This window comes from Monodelphis domestica, chromosome 2, assembly GCF_027887165.1.
Source record: "Monodelphis domestica isolate mMonDom1 chromosome 2, mMonDom1.pri, whole genome shotgun sequence".
NCBI classification, from domain to species: domain Eukaryota; kingdom Metazoa; phylum Chordata; class Mammalia; order Didelphimorphia; family Didelphidae; genus Monodelphis; species Monodelphis domestica.
In genome coordinates, this window is record NC_077228.1 from 448,981,161 (window position 1) to 449,004,996 (window position 23,836).

Below are 23,836 nucleotides of genomic sequence, written 5' to 3' on the forward strand. Positions count from 1 at the left end.
AGGAAATCATGAAGGCTGAAAATTAAACACTACTACCTGTTGCCATTTACCTCTATTGACTTAGGCTCTCTTGTTGCTCTCTTGTTACACTGCATCAATGTCAACTTGATAAAATACTATTCAAAGACCTTTAATCATTATTTATTACTAATCCCTCAGGGACTTCTTTCTCCAGCACTCTATATTCTAGTAACCACCCCCTCCAATTATAAACCTAATAAAAGGTATTACCCAACACCCCACTGATAGTCCCCTAAAACATCTTTCTACTTTCCTTTTTTCCTCATGCCAATCCATCCTTCATACTACCAAAATAATCCTTCTGCATGAACTTTATCACATCACTCCATTGCTCAAAAATTTTAAGGGATTTCATATTTCTTTCTGAGAAAGATTTAAATTCCTCTCCCTGGGACTCAAGGCCCTCCACAATTTAGTGACATACCACCTTATCTATACTTCATTTATATCCCACATACTCTAAGATCTAACCAGATTAGATTCCTCTCTGTGGCCATGACTAAGTACCATCCTATGCCTATGGTTGAGAAAGACTAAAATGCTCTCCAACCATTCTTTAAGAGTCCAATTAAAATATTTTACCACAAATCCCTCCTTGATTTCCTCACTCCTACCCTAAGCTGGCAAGGAACCTTTTAGATTTCATATAAAACTTAAAAAAATATTTGGTAATGCATATATCCTATAAATTTGTTCTTTGGAAGCTCTTTCTGTTCCTCTACTAGACTGCAAGCTCAAGGGAGTTTTATCTGAAATTTGCATCTCTGTTCACACCTACATGTGCTATGATGTACACATTGCTTGGTAATTTCTACATTACATTTATTTGCAATTTAATTAGTCTGCAAAGTTTCAACATATTTTGATTGGCAATGAAAATATATTTGAAAAAGGCATATAAAAATCATTGATTAAAATGAATCAGACATGTGCAATGAGTAAAGTGTCAGGCTTCAGCCTATAATTTAAATCATTTCAATAAAGTTTTATTTAATATATTTAATGAAAAAGTCCACATGCTATAGAAATAAAAGCATCCATATACATATACTCATGTCACCCATACACACAAAGCTAAGGACTTTTAAGGAATGTGATTACTATACTTTGTTAGGTGTTTTTCAGTTATACCTGACTCTTTATGACCCTGTTTGGGGTCTTCTTGGCAAGATAGAGTGGTTTCCCATTTCTTTCTCCAGCTCATTTTACACATGAAAAAATGAAGCAAGCAAGATTAAGTGGTTTGCCCAGAGTCACACAACTAGAAAGTGTCTGAGGTTGGATTTGAACTCAGGAAGATGAGTCTTCTTGACTCCAGGACAGACCAGCACTCTACCCCACTGGGCCATCTATCTGACCAATTATTAGGCAAAGGCTACTAAAAACTGCAATAGTCTTTCAGTATCACTGTAGTTGTGCAAACTCCTAAATCTGCCCCCACCCTGCCAAAATTGACAATTGCAATAAAAAAACATTAAATTGGGGGATTTTCCCAAAGAGATTTCATGAGAGAGCAAAGGGGGGGGGGGAGAAAGAAATCACTTCTTTAAAAATCTTTAACATCCTAAACTGCAAATAATAATCAAATATCCAGTATTTGTTTACTCTGTACTGGGCACAACAAAGGGATGAAAAGATACATGAAATACAGTGAAAATCTGCCCTTAGGAAACTTGCCATTGACAAGGAGAATATATGACTAATACTCTTGTTCTTTGTGTTTTCTGATAAATTTCCAATATATAAAAATATAATATTTAAACATAAATAAAGAATATAAAATTGAATACATATATATTTGTATGGCATATGAAGATAAATTAGAATATAAAAATAAATATAATATAAAAAAAAGAAACAACAAGCTAATGATCCCCCCAAAATGTCATTCTATGTAATGCACATTAGAAATTTCTAGATGCTGAAGAGGAAAAATGGGACAGGCTCATCTAATCAGCACTAGAGTAACCATGAAAAGGCATCAGGGGCAGCAGCAGCAGCAAAGCACTTGGGAGCAAGCAGGCAAGAGACCTGCATGTTGAAAGAGCAGTGAACTTCTGGTCAACACTGCAAAGAAGAAGAAATGGCACATGGAAAAGCTGAGGAAGGACAGAGATGTTTTCCTTTGTAAATTACTTAAAGATGCATAGGAAAGTAGTAAATTGTATAAAGTATAAAAGAAATAAACCAGAATTAGTCTACAATCAGTGACCAATAGAATTAAGGCTGTTAGCAAAAGAAGTTTCCGTAATTTGATGAGAAATTAAAGTGAGGTAATACTATTGCAAGAGTTGTTCCCTCTAATATGCTGTTTTAAGGGTACTTATCTTCAAAGCAACCCCTCCTGAAGATTTCCAGAATACTCTTGGGAGAAATCCTTCTGTTCTCAATTCAGCACAGTACTCTGTACTTCCATTATGAGCTCATGTTTCATTTTGTGTTATAATTATTTATGTGTCATGATCCACTACTAGATAATAAGCTCCATAAACTGTGTTTTATTTGTTTGTAACATCCCCAGTGCCTATCACATAAATCAGTTCAGGAAATGTTTGATGAATGAAATTCAATTCAATTACTCTAGTCAGTTAATATATATTCCTGAAAATCTGACTTGTATTGAGTTATAGTATATTATTTTTTTCCTAAAACATTTTTATTATGTCATTCTCCTGCCCCATTATACTCTCAAAAGAGGAAATTCTCATCTTTTCAGAAGATTATTAATTTCCAGGTCAATGATACACTGTCATCACTGTCAGGGAGAAGAGCCCTCATTGTAAGACCATTTGTGCTCTTTATAGCCCACTAACATAGTAAATTGCAGAAAAAAAGTATGAGGTGAGGAAAGGTCCATGGTCACTGGTGCAGAGATCTAGTCACTAAGGTCTCAAGACTGAATATATTATAGTCTACTAGATGAGAATCCCTGTCCTATATGATAAAATACAGTACTTAGTCTAGCATTAAAAGCTCTCTAAATTCTTACCCTTTCCAACCTTATACTTAACCTTCTTTGTTCATTTTTCTTGGAATACTTCTTTCCTTCTAAAAGAGACTATTTTCCAACACTTCCCCCCATACTTCACGATGTAACTTAAATTCTCCTTCTTCCAGAAAAGCTTTACTTTGCCATCATCCCATCCCAAAGTGACTACTTCTTCACTTTGCACACACTTTTCTTTGTTGCTCATTTGATGCTTGTACTACTTATTATTATTGTTATATGCACATGAACTCATTCCCACTACAGCTCTAAGCTCCTTGAGAACAGGGGCCATACCTTTCTCATACTTACAAAACACAAAACACAATGTTTTGTAGATATCAAGGAATAAAATATTTGTTAATTAAATTTGTCCTGTTATTTTTTCTTTTTTATGTCAGTTCTTTAATGGGCTCTAATACTATTAGCTTTATATTTGTTACCAACATCTGAATCTCTCCTTCAAATATGTCAAAGATCTACCAAAAATAACCCCTCCCATTCACTCGTCAAACTTTGCACGGACTGCCAAACCCATCGTTTCAAATCTGTGGTCTTTTCTCAGTCTTCATCCTTTCTGACAGCTTCATTTGATAATCCTCCTCCTGGATATTTCTCCACTCTGGATTTTCCTGATACAACTCTCTTCTGATTCTCCTACCTAACAACTTCTCAGGCTCCTTTGCTGGCTTATTAAACATCACAACAATCTGAATTTTCCATAATGTTATCTTTTCCCTCCCACAGTCTGTTTGTCTCAGTAATCTCTAACTAGTTCCTATGAATATTTCAAATTGGATGCAGAGATATATCAAAATTAAACATGCCTAAAATAAACTCATTATCTTTGCCCCACAAACCCTTCCCTTTTCCAAATACCCTTTTTTTCTGTCAAAGGCATCACCATCCTTTAAATCTGTTTCATATTAACTTCAGCTCTGTCCCACCCTACATTCCTAATCAATGGCAAATAATTGCCATTTCTACCTCCATAACAACTCTCATATCTTTCACTGCTTCGGACTTTTCACACTCTCCCAATATCCTGCCCAGGTTATTGCAACAGTCTCCTAATTGGTCTCTCTGCCTCCAACTTTTCACTATTTGCACCACTCTCTAGGACCAAAGTAGTTTTTCTTAAGCACAGATATGACCAAAGGACCCCTTCAGTCTATCAATTCTAGTAGATTCCTTTTGCTTCTAGAATGGAACAAAAACTACTCCGGTTAGCTTTTAAAGCTTTTTACAATCTGATCGAGACCTCTCTTTTTAATCTCCCTATATATTCTTATCAATGTTGTGTACTCCATAATCCAGCAAAATTAATCTTCTCTGGTTTCCTTGTGCATATCCAACATTGCATCTCCCATTTCTCCTGCTTTGGCATGGGTTGTTCCTCACTCCCTGAAACACACTATCTCCTTACCTTCCTCTCAGGATCCCTCTTTCCTTAGGATGGAACTGAAACATGTTCTGCATGAAGCCCTTTCCAACCTTCCACCTTTTAGTGCCTTCATTCCCAAACTACTTTCTATTAAGCTATATTGAACGCATCCATGTTGTAATTATGCTTTAATATATTTCTATGTCCCCTTGTTGTCTCCCCTATTAGGACATAACTATTTTGTAAGAAGAGTTTTTTGTTTGTTTTTTTTTACAATTCTTGCTGCTTGTACATGAACAGCACCAATTCAACAGTGTGTGGTTATGGGAACAAATGTTTGTTGGTTAATCTTGTATCTTCCTCACTTCCTAATATAACATGATGGGGGACTGATAAATGTTTGCTAAATAATGAGTCAGGGTGCTACAGTGAAAAGAGTACTAACCCTGGTATCAGAGGAGTTAGATTCAAACTAATTTCTTGAGCCAGCTAGGTGGATAGAGAACTGAACCTGAAGTCAGAAGGAATTGAGTTCAAATTGAATTTCAAACACTTTGTCACTTTGGGCAAGTCATTTTATCTGTTTACCTCAGTTTCTTTGTCTGTAAAATGGAAATAATAATAGCTCCTACCTCTCAAATTTGTTTGAGCCATTGAATGAGATAATCTCTGTCAACCACTTAGTAACAATGCCTGGAATTTAGTAGACACTATTTAAAGACATTCCCTCCCCTAATTTATCTATTTTATAATTTCAGAATACAGGAAACTGTACAAGGGTCAACTTTATTACCTCTTCCAGCATAAAGACATCAGGAGAGATCAGGAAACTTATAGAGTATATACTCAGGAGAGAAGGTACCCTATCATATTAGGATGCTCTGGACTTCTGTTTTTTCCAGGAGTTCAGTAGTTTGCCACTTCAATCAGTCTTTCTTGTTCTCATACAGAATAGCTTCTTCTAAACTTCCTGCCTGAAAGTCCAAGAGTCCATCATGCTGAAAAAATATTACTTGATCCTACAAATCTCTCAAATTATCATCTTAAGTTTCATTCCCCTTTTGTACCCAATAACCAAAACTTGTAATTTCTACTTCCACATCTCTTCTACTTCCTTTTTAATCACTTTTAAACCACCTTCTGACTCAACACTATTCAATGAAAAAGTTTTCTCAAAGTTTACTATTGTTCTCTTAATTAAGAAATCCAGTAGCTTTCTCTTAATTCCCATCTTTCTTGACCCCTCTGGCAGTGTTCACATTGTGATCTATTCCCTGCTCCTCTATATTCATTCTACTGCTCTCTCTTTGATCTACCCTATGAACCACTCAGTATCTTCTAGAGCAACACCCTCTGTCATACCATATGAGGCATTGTTCTGGATTCTCTTCTCTTCTCTTTCCGTACCCTCTTCCTCAATAATTTTATAAGATTCTATGAGTTCTAGAACATTTCTATAAATCTACATATCTCCCCTGACCTGGTTTTTGAACTTCAGTTTCACATGACATATCTACTTGATGATCTACTGACATCTCAAATTCAAGATGTCCAAAACAACTCATTGTTAAGTCCCTCTCATCTCAAACTTTCCTATTTTGGCTGAGGCAAATCTGCCAGTGACCCAAGTTTGCAATATCAAATTAATGGTTGGCCTTTCTTTTTCCCTCATCCTCCAAATTCAATTTGATGCCAAATCTAATCATTCTACTTCTATAACATCTCCCAGGTACATCCTTCTCTCTATTTTCACAAAATCATAATCCTAATTTATTCAAGGCCTAATTATCTCTTATTAGAACTGCTTCCAGTGTCTCTACCTTCCAAAATCAGTCTTCAGCAAAGTAGTCAAAATAATCATGAGAAATAGATGATCATCCCACTCCCTAAGACCTTGAACTGCTTCCTATTACCATTAGAATTTAACATAAACTCCTTGACTTGACAAGCCTTATAGAACCAAATTTTTGGAGGCTTTTTTAAACACAAATCCCCATCAGTAAGTCTATATTCCAAATAAATTGGAATATTTGAGAAACAACAATCTCAGGATTCCCTTTAATCTTCCATGCCTTTTCACAACTGTCCTTCCTGCCTGGAATGCACTTACTCTATACTACCTCTTATAATTCTTGGCTACTTACAAGCCTTAATTTTGATGCCATCATTATGAAAAAAGCTTTTCCTAATCCTCTAGTTTTCAATGTACCATCCTTCAAATTTCCTTGTATTTACCTGGGGTTAAGATGCTCAGATGGTTGATTTAAAAAAATTTATTGTTTCAAGAATATTCTGTCTACTAGTAGGCTCCAATTTATGTTTATCTGGCTGATAGTTTTCCCAGTTCATGAGGAGTCACCACAACTAACCCTGAAATACAGAACTCCTTTGACTATGACCTTCTTCTGTTCATCAATAATCGGCTGAGATATGGAGAGGGTCAAGAAATGGAGAGTGGGGTTGTCATTAGGGCTCCAGGAATACAAGACAGGACATTTGAAATCATCATGGAGCCATTGCCTGAATCCTAGTGTACTCATTTTTTACACTCTTAGGAATGGCCTGATATTTTTTATCATACAGCTTCTAGGAAATTTGGCTGATATGATAGTTCTTGGTTATGAGCTAAAGCTTGCTGACCTGAAGGGTTTCCCTGGAGGGTCTGATGGTAATCTTCAGTGTATTTACAGATGATCTTGGAAGACTCTGGGATAGGCTGTCAGTTCTCCTGGATGACTTCAATGTCGTCAGGATCATAGTTGACTGTTGGGACGGTAGTATGAGTTTTGAGTTATGGGAAGAAGAAAAGGTGGAAGCCATATTTTGAAAAAATTCTGATCTGACTGAAGATGTGAAATGGACCACAGAAGCATAGTTTAATGGCATCTATAAAGAACCAATGGTTTTTCAAGATAGTAAATTATGAAATATTGTTTCAGTTTATGGCTTTCTCTATATGATCATCAAACTATGGGTAGGGCACAGTGAAAATACAAAATTCTAAACAGAAATAAAAAATAAACTGTGCTCATCATCAAAGATAAAATGACCTTGCCAGGGATTAAGCCAGAATATCTCTTTAAAAGTCTAGCTTTTCTAATCTGAAGTAGGGGAGAACAATTTTGGCTAGTGTTTACTACCACAATGATGTTCTGACCCTAGGCAATCAGAAGACACTGAATGAAAATATTTTGCTAATGTTGCCATCAGACAAATTATACTCTCTTAGCTATGTCAAAAAGGTTATATAAACTTCCAAGTATGAGTAATGACTGGCATGGGAAAGAGAAAACTCTTCTTCTGGGTTCCTGCATTTGAATTTATATAACAATACAATAGCCTAAGAATCCTGTCAATAAAAAATAGTAGATAAAGCAGTAAAATTTCATAACAAAAATAAGGTAAGCAAATAAAATATGAAGTATGTCTCTATAGCAATCAGAGTTCTCAAGTCTTTCAAAGTGAATGTAATTTTATAAATTGTTCTAGTTCTACTCACTTTATTCTGTATCGATTCATAGAGGTATGCTTGGTTTTCCTTTGAAATTTTCAATTTCACCTTCTCTAAGAGCACAATGTTTTTATTTGTATTAATCTTTTTCCTCTTTCTTTTACCTCCATAGGATATATGCACAAATGGGATATCAATCTAGGCAAGGATTGATACAGGTCACCAGCTCCATGAGAACAGTTCGAAAATGCTTTTGGAGTGTCTGTCCCAATTCACACATGCCTTCTCTGACACTTGTTTATATTCCTCTTTTGCTACCCTTATCAATGTTTGAGTATGACATGGAGCCTAATTTGCTTGATTTTCTTTTAATTATTAGTCATTTGTTACACTTTTTCATGTGGCCATTTTCATCTCGGATTTCTACCATTGAAAATGTTTATAGTGTTTGAATATTCATCCATCAGGGAATCACTCTTATAAATTTAAATCTAGGTCCTTATATATTTTTGATAAGAGGCCTCTTCCAAGAAAATTACTCATTGGGGGGAGGGAAGGGAGGGGAAGAATATGATTCTTGTAACCAAGGAATAATGTTCTAAATTGACTAAAAAAAAAGAAAAAAAAAGAAAATTAGTCGTGAAGTTTTGGTACCTGTTTCCTTCTAATTTTAACATTTATTTTGAGCAGAAACTTTTTGATTTCGGATAACAAATTATTTTTAACTTACATGAACTTCTACCTCTCTAATGTTTGGACATAGATTCTTTTCCTATCTAAAGATCAAAGTTAATTTTCTCCATGCTCTTCTAATTTGCTTAAGTGACCATTTGTGTCTAAATTATGTATCAATTTGTAGCTTATCTTAGCATATGGATATCCCTTCCATATCACAGAGTTGAGGGGGAGCATGGTATCCCTTTATCCACAATTTTTGTCCCTCCCTTCATACCAGAAAAGAAGTCTGGATTTTTCTTTTTCTTTTATGGAGTGTTTACTGTGCCTTCTTATAAAATTTGGGTCATAAACTAAATAGGATCTAAATTTTTTCTGAGTTGACTATTGGCCTTCATGTATCATCTGTACTAAATTCCTAAAAAAAAAATGCCATTTAATTTGCTATGCCAATCTACAATATAGCAAAACTGCATGGGGAAAGTCAAGATGTGAAAGGGAATACCTGTACAGTTGTTGGTCTACACCAAATTTCAGCCATATTTGCTTCCCAGTTTTCCTAGAAAGTTTCGACAAATTGTCCTTACCCCAATAACTAGGAACTCTGAGCCTACCGAAATTATGCTGCTGTGTTCATTTGCTTTGGAATTTTGTATACTTACTTTGTTCCACTGATAAACTATTCTTTTCCTTATTCAATATAAAATTATTTTGATGATTACTACCTTATAGTGTAGTTTTAGATCTGATACTGCTTTCTTCTTTCTTTCTCACTTATTTTTTCTATGATTTCCTTTGAGATTTCTGATCTTTTGTTCCTCCATATGAATTTTGTTATTCTTCTTTCTAACTCTATAAAATAATTATTTGGTAGTTTGGACCAACACTTAATAAAGTAATATAAATAGTGTCATTTTTTGTATTTGTATTTTGTATTGTCATGACAATATTATTTCAATGATTTATACAGTCTTTATATAGCGAAGTATTTATTTTTAACAATAATTTAATTGTTGGTTATTCTTATAAATAAATAAAAAGAAACACATGAACAAAATATAAATATTAAAATAAATAAAATTTAACATAAATGATAAATAAAACAGGTAAATATAAACAATAAATATAAATAAATTAATATAAATAATAAAATTAATAAATTAATATAACTTATATGAATACAAATAAAATAAATAATAAATGATATGAATAAAACTAATATGATGTGTTGTAATATATAACAATATTTATATTCATAAAACATTTTGTACTTAGATTTATTTCCTGAGTAGGGCTTAATTAAATGAACTCACAAATATTTTATATATTCTGTAGTTATACTGAATGGAATTTTTCTTTCTAACTCTTCCATGTGGGGATTGGTATGTAATATACAGTGATGCTATGATTTATGTAAATTTATTTTATATTCTGCAACTCTGTAGAAGTTGATGTTTAAAATAATTTTTAATTGGTTCTTTGTTGTTCTTTGGTATTTTCTAGATAAATAATATCTACAATAAAGTTATAATGTTGCTTTTTTTTATTATTGGCTCAATTCTTTCTGTTAAAGCTTTCTGTTAAAGCTCGCATTTTAGATCAACATTAAATAATAGTTGTATTCATGGACATCATTGCTCTGCTCTAATCTTATTGGAAAGGCCTTTCTCCATTACATAAATATTTGTTCCTAGTTTTAACAGAAAGTAGCATGGGGTTCTTATTATTTATGTTATTAATATGGTTTAGTAGACATTTTTTCTAATATTGAACCAATCTTGCATTCACAGAATTCAACCTTTCCCAAATGTTTCTAAATAATTCCATTCCCAGACTATTCTGTGTCACACAAAAATATGAGGCTTGTTTGGTCAAATCAAAAAAAGAATCAAACTAACAATTTAAGAGAGTAGTCTACTTAAGTCTTTGAACTAAATGGAATTATTTCATTCAAAATGATCAAGCCAGTTATAGAAGCAGCTATCATGTAGAACTAGAAATAGTGTATCAAAAATCAAAGCTGGGTCCCATTTTCTTATAAAATATTATTTACAAAAATAATCCAGACCATCCTGGAAGCATTTGTACAAGAAATAGGAAGATAATAGATGATTTTTACATATACATTTTATACATGCCACACTCTATGATGAATGAAAATACAAAGTAACTTTGGTCAATGATCAGATATAACTTCACCAATAATCTAGTGAGTACATGAAATAGATGCTGTGTATGGGTAAAAAAAATGCATCTAAAAAGTGCTTTCACTGATTTCTAATAGTTTGCAGCTGTCAAGTTTCTTCTCTTTAACATGATGTCATATGGCTCTGATTCATGGAATATCGCAATCTTAGAAGAATTCAAATTACTCAAATAAAATAACTCAAAGGGCATTTGAAAGATGTGTAGTGGCTATAAAAAGGCTCTAGAATGGTGCTAAAGATGAGTTGCACATATGAAGTAAAATGACATTATGGAAGACATATGTCACAAGAAACCGAAGTGGATCAGTCAAATAGCAAGAATGAGCCAAAGCAGATGGGCTCATCCAAAACTAAACTTCTCTTATTCCTTGCCAAACTCTCCCCTTCTTCTGCACTTCCCTATTCTTCCCTATCACTGTTGAGGCACTATTATCTTGTCCTGTCAATTACACAAGTTTACAACACAAGAGACATCCTCAACTCCACTCTCTCTAATGCTGCCAACACAAAATCTAAATCCACTCTGCTGCCATGGCCTGTCAATTTCACATTTGCAACTTCTCCCAAATATGACCCCTTCCCGTTGACACTGCCACCAGGCTAGTACATGCTCTCAATTCTATATCATGCCTGGAGCACTGCAAAATCGTGCTGCTGGGTCTGCCTGTCTGAAGTCTCCATGACAACTTCTGTCCTTCCTCCAATAACTTTTCGAATTGATTGTCTTAAAGTGTTTGACATCATGTCACTCTCAATTTGGTGACTCCAGTGACTCTATATCATTTCAAGGGTTAAATATAAATTCTTCTAGCATTAAAAGCCCTTATCTACCTTTCCAGTCTTATGACACCTTACTAATCTCCAGTTAAGTGAGGAAGAATTCACAAAGTCCCATCCTCAGACTCTCTCTTCCAGAGTCATTGAAGGCCAGTGACAAGACAAAGGTTAAGATGACTAGTGAAAGCTCAGGAGGCAGTGGATGACCTTGGCTTTTTCCATGTCTAACTAAACTGTAAGCATGTTACCTCACTTGCTTCCGCTGCTTCATAGTCATTGGAACAAACTGTTCTCCTCTGCCCCTTCTACCAGGGGGGACACATTTGCATGCCTGGGATAGATACTCCCCCTAACTCACCAATGGATTTGAGGATTGTTAGTTACCCTCAACCTGGGCCTACCTGTTGAGAGGGTTTAGGGGATAGGTTGCCTCACATGCTCTCACTTCTTGTAGCTACAGGTGAGAGCTGGGTGAAAGGTAGATACCAAAAGTGGATGAGCAGCGTTATCTAATATTGGAGGTGCTAACTAACCATTCTTGAATATTTTATACATCCTAATTGCTGACTGACTGACTGGATGACTGACAATCTGATAGACAGGTAGGTAGATAGCTAGCTATATAAGGATATGTATGTGTATGGGCATGTATGTAAGTACTCCTGAGCTATTACAAAATTAAAAGGAAATTCTCCAATAAATCGACTAGATCCTCTAAGCAGGATTTATGGAAAAACAAGGATTAAATTCACACAGGATAAAAGGGCATAGAGGATATCACCTACACTGATATTAATGCTCCACCAAAGAAATAGCTCCCTCACAAGAAGTTTTGAGGATAAAATGAAAACTATATAGAAAAAAAAAACACACACACTTTAGAACTGTGAGGAATACAGGCAATTAGAGATTGCAATTCTTTTGTTATATTTTTTCCCCCAAGAGTGATGTTTTATGTGATTGCCTTAAATATAGGTCCTCCCCTCACATTTTGTACCCCATGGGGTTGGGAGTAAGAAGGTGAAGTGGCCTAAGGGGAAAGTCTTACAAATAATTTTAAGGGGCAGTATAATACCACAGTGAATAGAACACAAGGCCAGAAGTTGGGAGGTCCTGGGCTCAAATCTGGGCTCAGACTCTTCCCTAATTGTGCAACCCCAGGTAAGTCACTTGATCCTGATTGTCTACCCCTTGCTGCTCTTCTTAGAATTGGTACTATGATAGAAGGTAAGGTTTTTTAAAAAACTGATCCACTTCTTTGTTTTGTTAAACCAAAATCTTGATTTATTGTTGAATAAAAGGGATTTTGAATAAAACACAGAAATAAAATAAAACATAGAAAGCTGGCCTTGATTCCAGGAAGTTCTGCATTTATGTCTACCCTAGTTGAAGTTCTGACTTGATGCCCCCTACACCAAGGAAATCACAGATCTAGGCTCTATCTTATAAGAATGTCACTATACAATTATAATAATGTATGGAACTACTAATCTCCTATTAATATGAAAGTGTTATAAAACATTAATTCATTAATAACAACAATAATAGTAGTTATAAGACTTTAGGATATAAAATGTTTTAGCTTATTTTATTAAATTATTAATTCTATTAAATTTCTTTTGTATGCTTTTGTTTTACATAATTTTCATCAATTTGTAAGTAATTATTATATTTCCTAATTCTATCCTTTTCATGCAATTTCTCAAATTGTAATTAATTTGAAAAATAAAAACAGGTGAGAAATAAGGTAGAGGTTACATGCATAAAAAAGAAGGGATTTAGAGACCAGAAATATTGTGGAGATGAAGCAAGATTAGCATGTGACTAAATGAATGCAAATATTGAGGGGAAACATTTGAAGATGACTCTAAGATTACAAACATGAGTGACCAGAAGGAATGTATTATCTTCAACAGAAACATTTATATTTGGAAGATAGATTGGGATTGAGGGGAAATATGAAATTTTAAAGTTGAATTTTAGGTTTCAGTGTGACATCAAGAGGCAATATCAGTAGTTAGATGGTAATATAAAATTAAAATTTGAAAGAAATATTAAAGTTGAATATATATACACATATTTGGTGGCAATGTACATATAGAAAACATTTTAATCTATGCAAGATGATGATAATATGAAGAAATACTACAGAGAAAAAAAGAGCCTCTGCTTTTAGTGGATAGAAGAATGACTATCCAGCAAAGCAGCCTGAGAAAAATGATCAGATAGGTACAAGGAAAGGAACAACCAGAGAGAGCAATGCTAGAAGTCAAGGAAGAAGACAATGTTGATAAAGTGATGGTCAACAGACTTAAGAACTGTAGAATAATCAATTAAAAAGAGGACTAAGAAAAGACCATTAGAGTCAATAATTATGAACATTGGTGACTTTAGTATAGATAGCTTTTCATTGAGCAATAGAGGCCAGATTACAAGAGATTGAGAAGTGAACTGGAAGACAGAAAATGAGTGTGTCCAATGATTTTTAGGAGTCTGATCTTCATTCAAAAGAAATATGGGATGATATGTGAGGGGATAGCTAGTTCAAGTGAAAATGTATAGGTGAGTGGGAAGTGGGGGGTGTCTGTGTTTTCTCTCATGATATGTCTAACATGGAAATGTTATGTATCATTATACATTTATTACATTGCTTGTCTTCTCATTGACAGTGTAGGGAGGGAGGAAAAAGAAAATCTAGAACCCAAAATAAATTTTTTAAAAACCCTAATGTCTGTGTGAAGGGAACCTCCCTTCCAGGATCATGTACTGACATCCTACTAATGCTATTTCACATCATTACACTTGAGTGTAGGTCATTGGACTGTGGCCTATGTACCTGATCAAGGGATGATCTAGTTTGAATGGGAAGGGAAGGGGAGGTTAAAAGGTTCTAGACAAAGCTCTCTCTCTATTACCTTAGGCTATGGTAAAAGGATGTGGGCTGAGCTATGAGAAGAGTATCCAGGTGGCTAGTTCAGAATCACTCTCTGTCTGCCTTCTCTTAGTCAAGTAAATATTAATAAACTCTATGGGAATTAAAGCCTGTAGTTTTAATTTAGCTTTAACATGTCTAAAATTTTTATATATAATTGGGAAAAATTAAATATTTAAAAATAGAAAAAAATTAATGATAAAATACACATTAGGCTCATTTTTGGATCATGTAATTTATACAGTAAAACTATGCTGTGTTGTATTGTAGGTAAGACAGCTTCTCTTCCACAGTTGCTCTTAGTAAAAGACCAATTTCCATTTTGTTTTCTTGCTTAAAAGCAACTCAGTTTTCCTTTTGCCATATTTGTAAACAACTCAATAGGATTTCTCTTTGAAAGAATTATTCTTGTTGTCAGCTAAAATGCCTGATGGTAAAAATAACCCAGCCTGACAGGCTCTTCTCTCTCCTATCTACTCTCCCTCCCTTCCCCCAGATCCACCACCATTATCTTGGCTCTGGTCTGTCTACTCTATGCCTAAATTTCTAACAATAGCAGGGTGAGTATGAACTATATGAATATATATATATGAACTATAAATGACCAATTAACAAAAAGAATAAAATGTCTGCTCTTTCAGAATCAGCTTTTGCATATCAATAAAACAGGATAAAAAGAAATATGTAAAGAAGAAAAGAACCTTTGAAAATATTGGTAAAGAGTTGGGGGACAAGATAAAGATAAAGCTTTTGAGAAGAATAGATAATTCTAAACAAGACTATCAGATCATGACCTGCCAACAATTTAGAGCAGAAACTAGGAAACTTTCCTTTGAACCACATACCCTTTAGATTTCATGCCTGACCATCTCCTTTGGAGGCAGAGAAGGAAATTTTTAAAAGTAAGAATTCTTTTTCTCAGATTAGATGAAAAGAAAATATACAGACAGTGTTTGATGTAACTCTGAAGTATCCTCAGCTAACAATACATATCCTATGTCTACCTTCAGTGTCATGGCCTAACCTAGAAAGGAGGAAATTCAGTGGTAAGTCAAAAATGCATTTGGTTTAACACAAGAAAAAATACTCACAGATATACCTTCAAAGGAAAGGCTTGAAACTTCAGTGAACAATTAGGGGGGGTTTCTGTTTGTTTTGGTATTCACATTAAGCAAGATTATATATCATTTAAGTTTTTTTCAATAAAGGTTATACAAATATATGCAGAATGAAATATTTTTGAAAGCCCATAGATAATTTTTATTAACTTTTCCAATCAATTAAGTGCTCAGTGAACACCTTAGGCTCAGGACTATGACAGAAAACAGATGACTTTATGCTTTCTCTGAAATTACTTTTGAGATAATATATTTTGAATTATCTTATGAGATTGATAAACAAATAATAAGCTAAAATTAAAAGTGTCCACGAAGAGGCAAGGCATTAGATCACCATAAAATACAAGCTCACCGTAGGGAAGAGCTATTTCATTTTTGTTCTCATAAACCAAGCACAGATTTGTACCAAATGAGTACTTAATGAACATTAGATGAACTGAACTAAATAGAATCTGTGAAGAGAGAAAATAGAAGTTGTTCCCTAACAAGGACTCTTGTTAACACTCTCATGTCATTCTAGACTGACTATAAGCAATAAATAAATGAGAGAGAACTAGAACATTTGAACAATTGCCAAATATGCTAGTCCATTAAGATATAGTTATCATGCTATATGATTTAAAAGATCAAGTCCTGGACATGAAGTAGAAAACACATAAGTTCAGATCCATCCTCAGACATTTATTAGTTCCTACCTTTGTAAATTTTCCTAAATTTATGATTACTCTGGATTAATCACTTAATCTGACTTCCCTCATCTTTAAAATGACCATGATAATAATAGCCCCTATCTCCCATGGGTGTTCTAAGAAAAAAAATTAGATACTTATAAAGTGCTTTACAAACTTTAAAATACTACATAAATGCTATTATTATTATTATTACAACCAAGTGACACTTTAAAAAAACTTAATAGTATGGTTCCAGCTATCTGGTATTCCTGAATGGTTTTCAGCATATCTATATTTGTACAATTTCATGTTTTGGTTAGACCTTGAAGAAGTTATAATGTGCCAAGCTGTGCAGAAATCTGCAAGAGGTCTTAGACACAGAGAACAGGAAAGGAATGGAGGATAAGAATATATTACAAGTTCAGGAACAGCAGAAATCTCGACAAGAGTCTTAGCTCCTCATTCTCTCTGACTTGTCTGTCATAAAAAAATAAAATACAAAACTGGATATAGGAATGCTATGAATGACTTCAAAATGTCTTGCTGTATCAGTGGCTTAAGAAATATTTAAGAGAAAAATTCATAGCTTTGTGGAACTCAATAATGCTTCAGAGTAGAAAGAATCAAACAGATTTATTAAGCACTTAGTATGGACCTATACTGCACTAAGCCCTGAGGGACTATAAAGGAAAAACAAAAAAGATAACAAACAAGGTCCCTGCCCTTAAGGAGCTAACATTCTTATAAGGGAAACTAAATGCAAACAATGTATAAGCAAGACATCAGACATGTAAATGAGAGGTAACTGAGAAGAAATCTATTTTCAAAGGATTGTTGCAAAGGTAGGAAAGGGCCAGGTTGTGAAGGGTTTAAAAGGTCAAGGAGAATTTTATGTTTGATCCCAAAGATAAGAAGGAATTACTGAATTTTACTGAGAAGGGAGGGGTGGTGGGGGAAGGCAGAGAAAATGACATGGTCTGATGTGTGTTATAGGATGGGGAGAGAGACTTGAGTGGGGATACTTGAGGCATGAAGACCAGTCACCATTCTATTGCAATAGGTATTGCAGGAGGTGATGAGAAGCTGCTCTGTGGTGGTAGTTGTGTGAATGGTGAGAAGACGACATATATGAGAGATTTTATGGAGGCAGAAACCACAAGCCTTGACAAAAGAATGGATATAGAAAGTAAATAAGTGAGCAATAAAGGATAAACTACATTTATATACCCCTTAAAAAAAATCCTTACCTTCCATCTTAGACTCAATACTGGGCATTGGTTCAAAATTAGAACTAGGCAAAGAAGTTTAAGTGACTTGCCCAGGGTTACACAGCAAGGAAGTATCAGGCATCATATCTGAACTCAGGACCTCCCTTCTCTAGGCCTTGCTGGCAACCCACTGCATGATTTAGCTGCCCCTAAATAGCCCTTCTCAACACTTTGTGTCCCTAGATCCTGGCTCCCTCTCCACCATGCCTGAGGAAATGGTTTCATATCCCATGCTCCTCTGCCCAGTAGCCCAATGGGAGAGCTTTCTGCCTCCCCTGTGTGGGGTAAGGCATATCCAACATGTAGTGGTAGGGAGGGGTATGGCATGTTGTCTTGGGGAGGTGGGCAGGGTAGTAGGTCTGGAGGTCTAGAGGGTAGGGTAGGAGTAGGGTCCAGCACTCCATCTCTAAAAGGTTCATCACTTTTTATATATATTTCACATATAATATTCTAATATATATGTAAAAAGTAAGTCATCAATTATAACAGTTTAAAACAGCTAATGTATTCTTAGGCTTGATTAACAGAAGGTCCAGAAAAAAATGCAGGAAATAATAGTGTTACCATATAATGTATGGGTCAAACTACAGCTATAATACTTTGTTTATTTCTCAATGTCATATATTAATAAGGAACTGAGTAAAAATAGAAGATGCAAAAGGATCTGGTCATATGAGAAAGGTGGAAGGAACTAAGATGCTTATAAGAGAAAAGATTAAAGGAAGAACCAGATAGTTTCAAATATTTGAAAAGTTATCATTTAATTGAACAACTTTATTTTGTATCCATTCAAAGGACAATACTAAAGACTAGGAATGTATATTACAAATTCTTATTAGGAAGAGTGGGAGGGTTAGAGTATAAGAAATCAGCTAGAAGCCTGGATTTGATGCACTGGTTATAGTTTATTACCCACCTGTTCTAGTGAGGTATACTGCACAAATAGTCACCATTTCAGATCTTCTTAATAGCCAGTTCTCAATCCTCAACCTTCTCGACCTCTCAGTTGCATCTGATACTACATACTGAGCACTTCTTCCTTTTGCATACCTACCCTGGGTTTTTGCGACATCTCATGTATTCTATAAGACTTTTACCATTCAAGTTCAGACCCCTATGTGGTGGCAGAGAAGGTTCTGTCATGGTTCTTCATCAGCATAGATTCTCTCCATTAATCATCAGTAAAAATCGGTTCCAAATATCTCATCAATATAGATGTCTATCATATCTATATATCCTAAACCCTCCTCTTTCTTCTGAGCTCTAGTAATGCCAGCTGCCTGCTGAACCTTTCCACCTGGATATCTGATAGAAACTTCAAACTCATTATGATCAAAACAAATTCATCTTTTCTCTTAAACATAAGCTTCTTTAAAACTTCTTTCAAGAGCACCACCATCCTTTCAGTCACTTCCAACCCAAGGTTAGTTATTTGTGACTCTTTACTCTCCCTCACTTTCCCTGCTTATCCTCCCCACGACACACATCTGGTCAACTGACCTATCATGTCAATTATATCTTTACAGCTCTTATATTTGTCCCTTTTTGTCCACTCACAATCCAGCACCCTCACTGAGGTACTCATCAGTACCCATTACTTTTCTCCAATTACCTGGTCTTCCTACCATGGTCTTTCCTCTCTTTAATAAATTCTCAACATATCTGCTAGACTGATATATTTAAAGCATAGGTCTGACCATCATGTCCCTTTAGAATAAAATGCAAATTCCTCCACTCAGTATTTAAAACTTTTCACATGTTTGCCATTTTGTTTTTCTACCTGATTTCCCACTAGTCTCCATGATTTTATTCTATGCTTCAGTTAAACTGGCCTACTTATCTCCCCAATGTGACATATTAATTTCTTTGCACAGGTTCATACACTGTCTTGAATATTTTTCCTCATCACTTTTGTGTATAGGGATCCCCAATTCCCTTTAAACACAGCTCAAATGTCACCTCTTATACTTAGCCTTTGTTTATTCCCCCCAGTTGCTAAACTTTCCTCCCTCAAAACCCAGTTGTAAAAATTATTTTGTACTTCTTTTTTTATCTTTCCTTTTCCATAAATATGTTATCCTTTCTCCCAGCATCAATAAGATGAATTCATATTAAGATTAGGGCCTTTTTAAAATGTCTACCTGACAATAAAATGTCCTTTGTCTTGAAAATGTAAGGATATCTCTTTTATGGAATTTTGTCTTAGAACAACTTTAGATGGGTGCAGTGTTGCATCTTATGGCCAACTTCAAAGATAATAATTTTAAGTGTTGATTTCTATATTGGAAATGGAGAAAAGAAGAAATCTGTAAAAAAATTATAAGCTTGCTTATCTGGTTGTGCTACTACTTAAAACAAGTATGGTTAATCAAAAGTTAATTAAAGAGATCAGAAAAGGACTCAGAAGGAATGATCCTTTCTCTACAATAAGAGGTAAAGTATTTATTTAGCAAATGTCTTCAGGTATATGTAGAGATATAATAATAAAAAATCTGACTATTGTTCTCCAACTCCATAGAAAGCCAAAAAAGTGGTTTTACGTTTCAGTAAGAAGGATTTTGGGTACTTAAGTGGCATACAGTACTGAGCCAGTTCTCTCTAGTTCTGTAATCCTGGGCAAGTCATTTAACCCCACTGTACTCTGTTTCCTCATCTGTTAAATGAATTGGGAGAAGGAAATGGTAAAAAACAAACAAACAAACAAACAAAAAACAACTCCAGTATCTCTGCCAAGAAAACTGCAAATGGGGTCACAAAGAGTCAATACTAGTGAAATGACCTAACAACAAAAAGAGTGAATTTATTTATTTAGACCTTTTCCCTGGGGAAAATGATCAACACAATAAGCTTCTAAGGAAAAGCCTTATCCCTGAGAAGCTTTAAAAATAAGAAAAATCATATATATATACATATGTGTGTGTGTATGTGTGTGTGTGTGTGTGTGTGTGTGTGTGTGCGTGCGCTAATTTAGACATTCATCTTCTCTCAGGACAAGGAATTAATCAAATATCCATAATTTCTACAGATCCAAGCAGCTTCTTACTCTGATGATGCCTCTGCCTCTATGGCCCCTTCCACTAGTTGGTGAATTACTTTCTTGAATTGTCACTTAAAGAAATATCCAGGTCAGCCATGTGAAGATTGGATTTAGTTATCTCCTGATTGTAACAATGAAGGTACTTAGCTCTTCCTTTATTGGGAAGATTCTATTGTAATCCACAATCTATTTTTAGATTTTAATCTACAAAAAAAGGTGATAACTCCATATTTTAAATATATCTACCCATTTTAACCACAAAAGGTGTTAAGTAACTACAAAAGGTGAACTTACCAAAAAAGGTGTTAAGTAACCCAAAAAGATATGATCTAACCAAAGAAGATAAGAACTAGAGTGGGCAGTCCTGGAGAAAAGCATCTGCTGTGATTGGCAGATGTGGCACAAGAGAAAAAGATCTTTAAGAGGACCAACAGAGCAGAAGAAGATTGATTAGAGATATTTTGATTCAATTTGAGGAGATCGAAGGAGCTCTCTGACTCGGAGGAGAGACCAGAAGACAGACACCCTAACTTCTTTCATTTAGATGGTCACCTTTGATGAGTGAAAGGCTGACTTAGTAACCCTGCCTTTCTGGAGGCCCAAAGCCTCCAGGTAAGGCCCATCTTCTTGAGACTCTCTTCCTGGCTGGGTCTTAGAAATTCTAACTGGTATCAGAAGAAGCCAGAGATCTATCTCTCTCTCCCTTTTTCTCTCTTCCTTAATATCTTCCCTCTATTGTAAATAAACTACCACAAATTCCATTCATTTTAGGATTTAGAAATTAAATCCCTGGAAACCACCTAATTAATATATTATCAGTCCAACCACAAAAAAATTTAACAGCCATGCTAACTTCTCTGTCAGATCTGCTCTAGACTAGATTTTTCCAACTCCTTCCCTTTTGGCTCTTTCATATATTTTCTTCACTGTAGAGTTGAGGGAGAAGACTTTCTTTCCTTTGCTTTCTTTGTATTTGTATTTCATGCATTGAGCATAGTGTCTGGCACATTGAAAGTACTTTGTAAAGGCAATAAATTCTCCCTTCTAGAGCAAAGAACTAAAATAATCTCATGCATAAAATCTAAGGAGTCGCAACTGTTCCAAAAATGAATCTATTATCTGAAGCCTCATAAGAAAGGGGTTATTTGCACCATCTCCAAATACAAGAGCACAAGAAGTACAGATTATACTGCATCTGTGAATACATGGTTCCAATTTCTGCCAAAGAACTTGTCAGGATAGTACTATATACCTCTAAAAGGAATTGAGCTACATCAGACCACTCCCTCCTCCGTTAGCAAGAAAAAGGGCCAAAAATGGGTAGTCAGTTCTCAAAATACTAGTCATTTCACTCAGCTGCACAAAGAATGAGGGGTACAAATTTCTTATCCAATCAACTCCAAGAACTGCTCACATTCAGTCCCAAAATTGGGTTCTCTCATCCCTTGGAGTAATTTCATCTGATCCTACTCTGGTATCCCCAGATATGCAGATAAAAGGAAACTAAAATACTGGGAATGTTAAGTGTAATGACATGTGTGATGTTCTAATCTGAGAGAAAAAGATCTACATAGATCTTTTCTACATATCTACATAGAATTCATTGTTCATATCTAAAGGAGGACAAAATAAACATTTACAACACTAAAAGCAAGAGCTAAAAACCTATCTCTAGGGTAGGAAATAAAAACAATATAGCAAAAAGAGCTTCAGTGAGCTAAATAGTATGATTTCAAAAGTAATTAAACGCTTATTTTACCCCATTTCTGTTCCTTATTGCTCTTCTGTCTTAGAATCTCTCTCTCTCTCTCTCTCTCTCTCTCTATATATATATATATATATATATATATATATATATATATATATATATACACACACACACACACACACACACATATATATATATAGTACTGATTCTAAAATGGAGGGTAAGGATTTTAAAAAAATCAATTACAGATATTACCTCCATCCCCTGCCCCAAAAAAAGAATGATAATAATAGCTAGCATTTATATAGCTCTACTTTGTTCTAGGCACTGTGCCAAACATTTTATATTATCTCATTTGACCCTCACAAGAATTCTGTGAGAAAAGTACTACTATTATACCCATTTTACAATACAGAAAACTGAGGAAAACAGAGTGTGACTTGCCCCACGTCATACAGTTTTATAAATATATGAGACTAAATTTGAACTCAGCTCTTTCTGTTTCCAGGTCTAGATTTTATTTATTGCACCACCTAGCTTTCCTTGGTAGCACACAAGAACTGCTGGGACTTGCAGGCTTCATTCTAGCCAACAATTAGGTCAATCCAGTAGGTAAGACACCATATCCTACAAACAATGGAGTCATTTATCCATCAGTTATGCCACACAAAGAAGAGTACTTTTTGGAAGGGAATGTTTTTCAGAGTCAGCTTAACCTTGAACTCAGGGACCAAGGAAGTAAAGGAGCATGTGCTACAAGTTCTTACTATAAAAAAGCAATTCTTGTTAATTGGTTATTGGGGAAATATTAAATATGCTACTGAGAGGAACATAATAGATGGGTGGGTTCATAAGTAACAGTATTTTTAAAAAATCTCTAGAATCCCATCATTATATCATTGCATTGCTATTATTAGCAAATTTTATCACATTTGATCATCTCACAAAGTTTCAGTTACTGCATAAGTTGTTCTCCTGGTTCTGCTGTAATAATTAAAATAAATCTGGTACATTAAGAAATTGTAATGGGTATATTAAATCTTATATATCATTAAATTAATTACTAGTGGTTGATAGAGGGCTTGAGAAAACTGTTATGGGTAAAGTAAATCTAGTATTGATACCCAGGTAAAATTGATATATTGAACTGTTATTCGATTAACTAAATCGTGTATGGGCCACACACTATAGTAATTAAAGCTGTAACTTGTTATACTAATTACTCAATTGATGGATCTCAGGAAACAGTTTGATCCTACCTAAATTTATTATGAAGGAGAGATATAAAAACAGAAACCATGAGATAGGAATAAAATTTGAAACTAGGAAAGTATATATTAATATATTATGACTAAAATTTAAACCCTATACTAATATTTCTAAATAAATCCCCCAAAACAAACCACTCCTCATGGAGTTGCTTCTTGTCTGAAAAACAGATCTGATTTTAACTACTCTTTCTCACTAAATGAAATTCTTACTACCTTATACTAAATAATAAATCTTAATTTATAGTGAACACCTAAAGTAATTTATAAAGAAAACTAAATACCTCTCTCATGAAAGTTCAAAGAATACTGCTGCCTGTGAGATTCCACAGA

At 34.6% G+C, this 23,836-nt stretch overlaps 1 protein-coding gene across 3 annotated transcripts in view; it reads right to left on the reverse strand.

Annotated features, from left to right (window-relative positions):
- PDE10A (phosphodiesterase 10A) overlaps positions 1 to 23,836 on the reverse strand; it is a 466,245-nt gene that overhangs the window by 159,898 nt on the left and 282,511 nt on the right. Inside the window, exon 4 of one of the 3 annotated variants that reach the window (XM_016429717.2) lies at positions 7,032 to 7,154. The exons of the other annotated variants lie outside the window; for them this stretch is intronic. Within the exon in view, the coding sequence (XP_016285203.2) occupies positions 7,032 to 7,154 (123 nt within the window). The remainder of the gene's footprint in view (positions 1 to 7,031; positions 7,155 to 23,836) is intronic. 3 annotated transcript variants of the gene reach the window in all.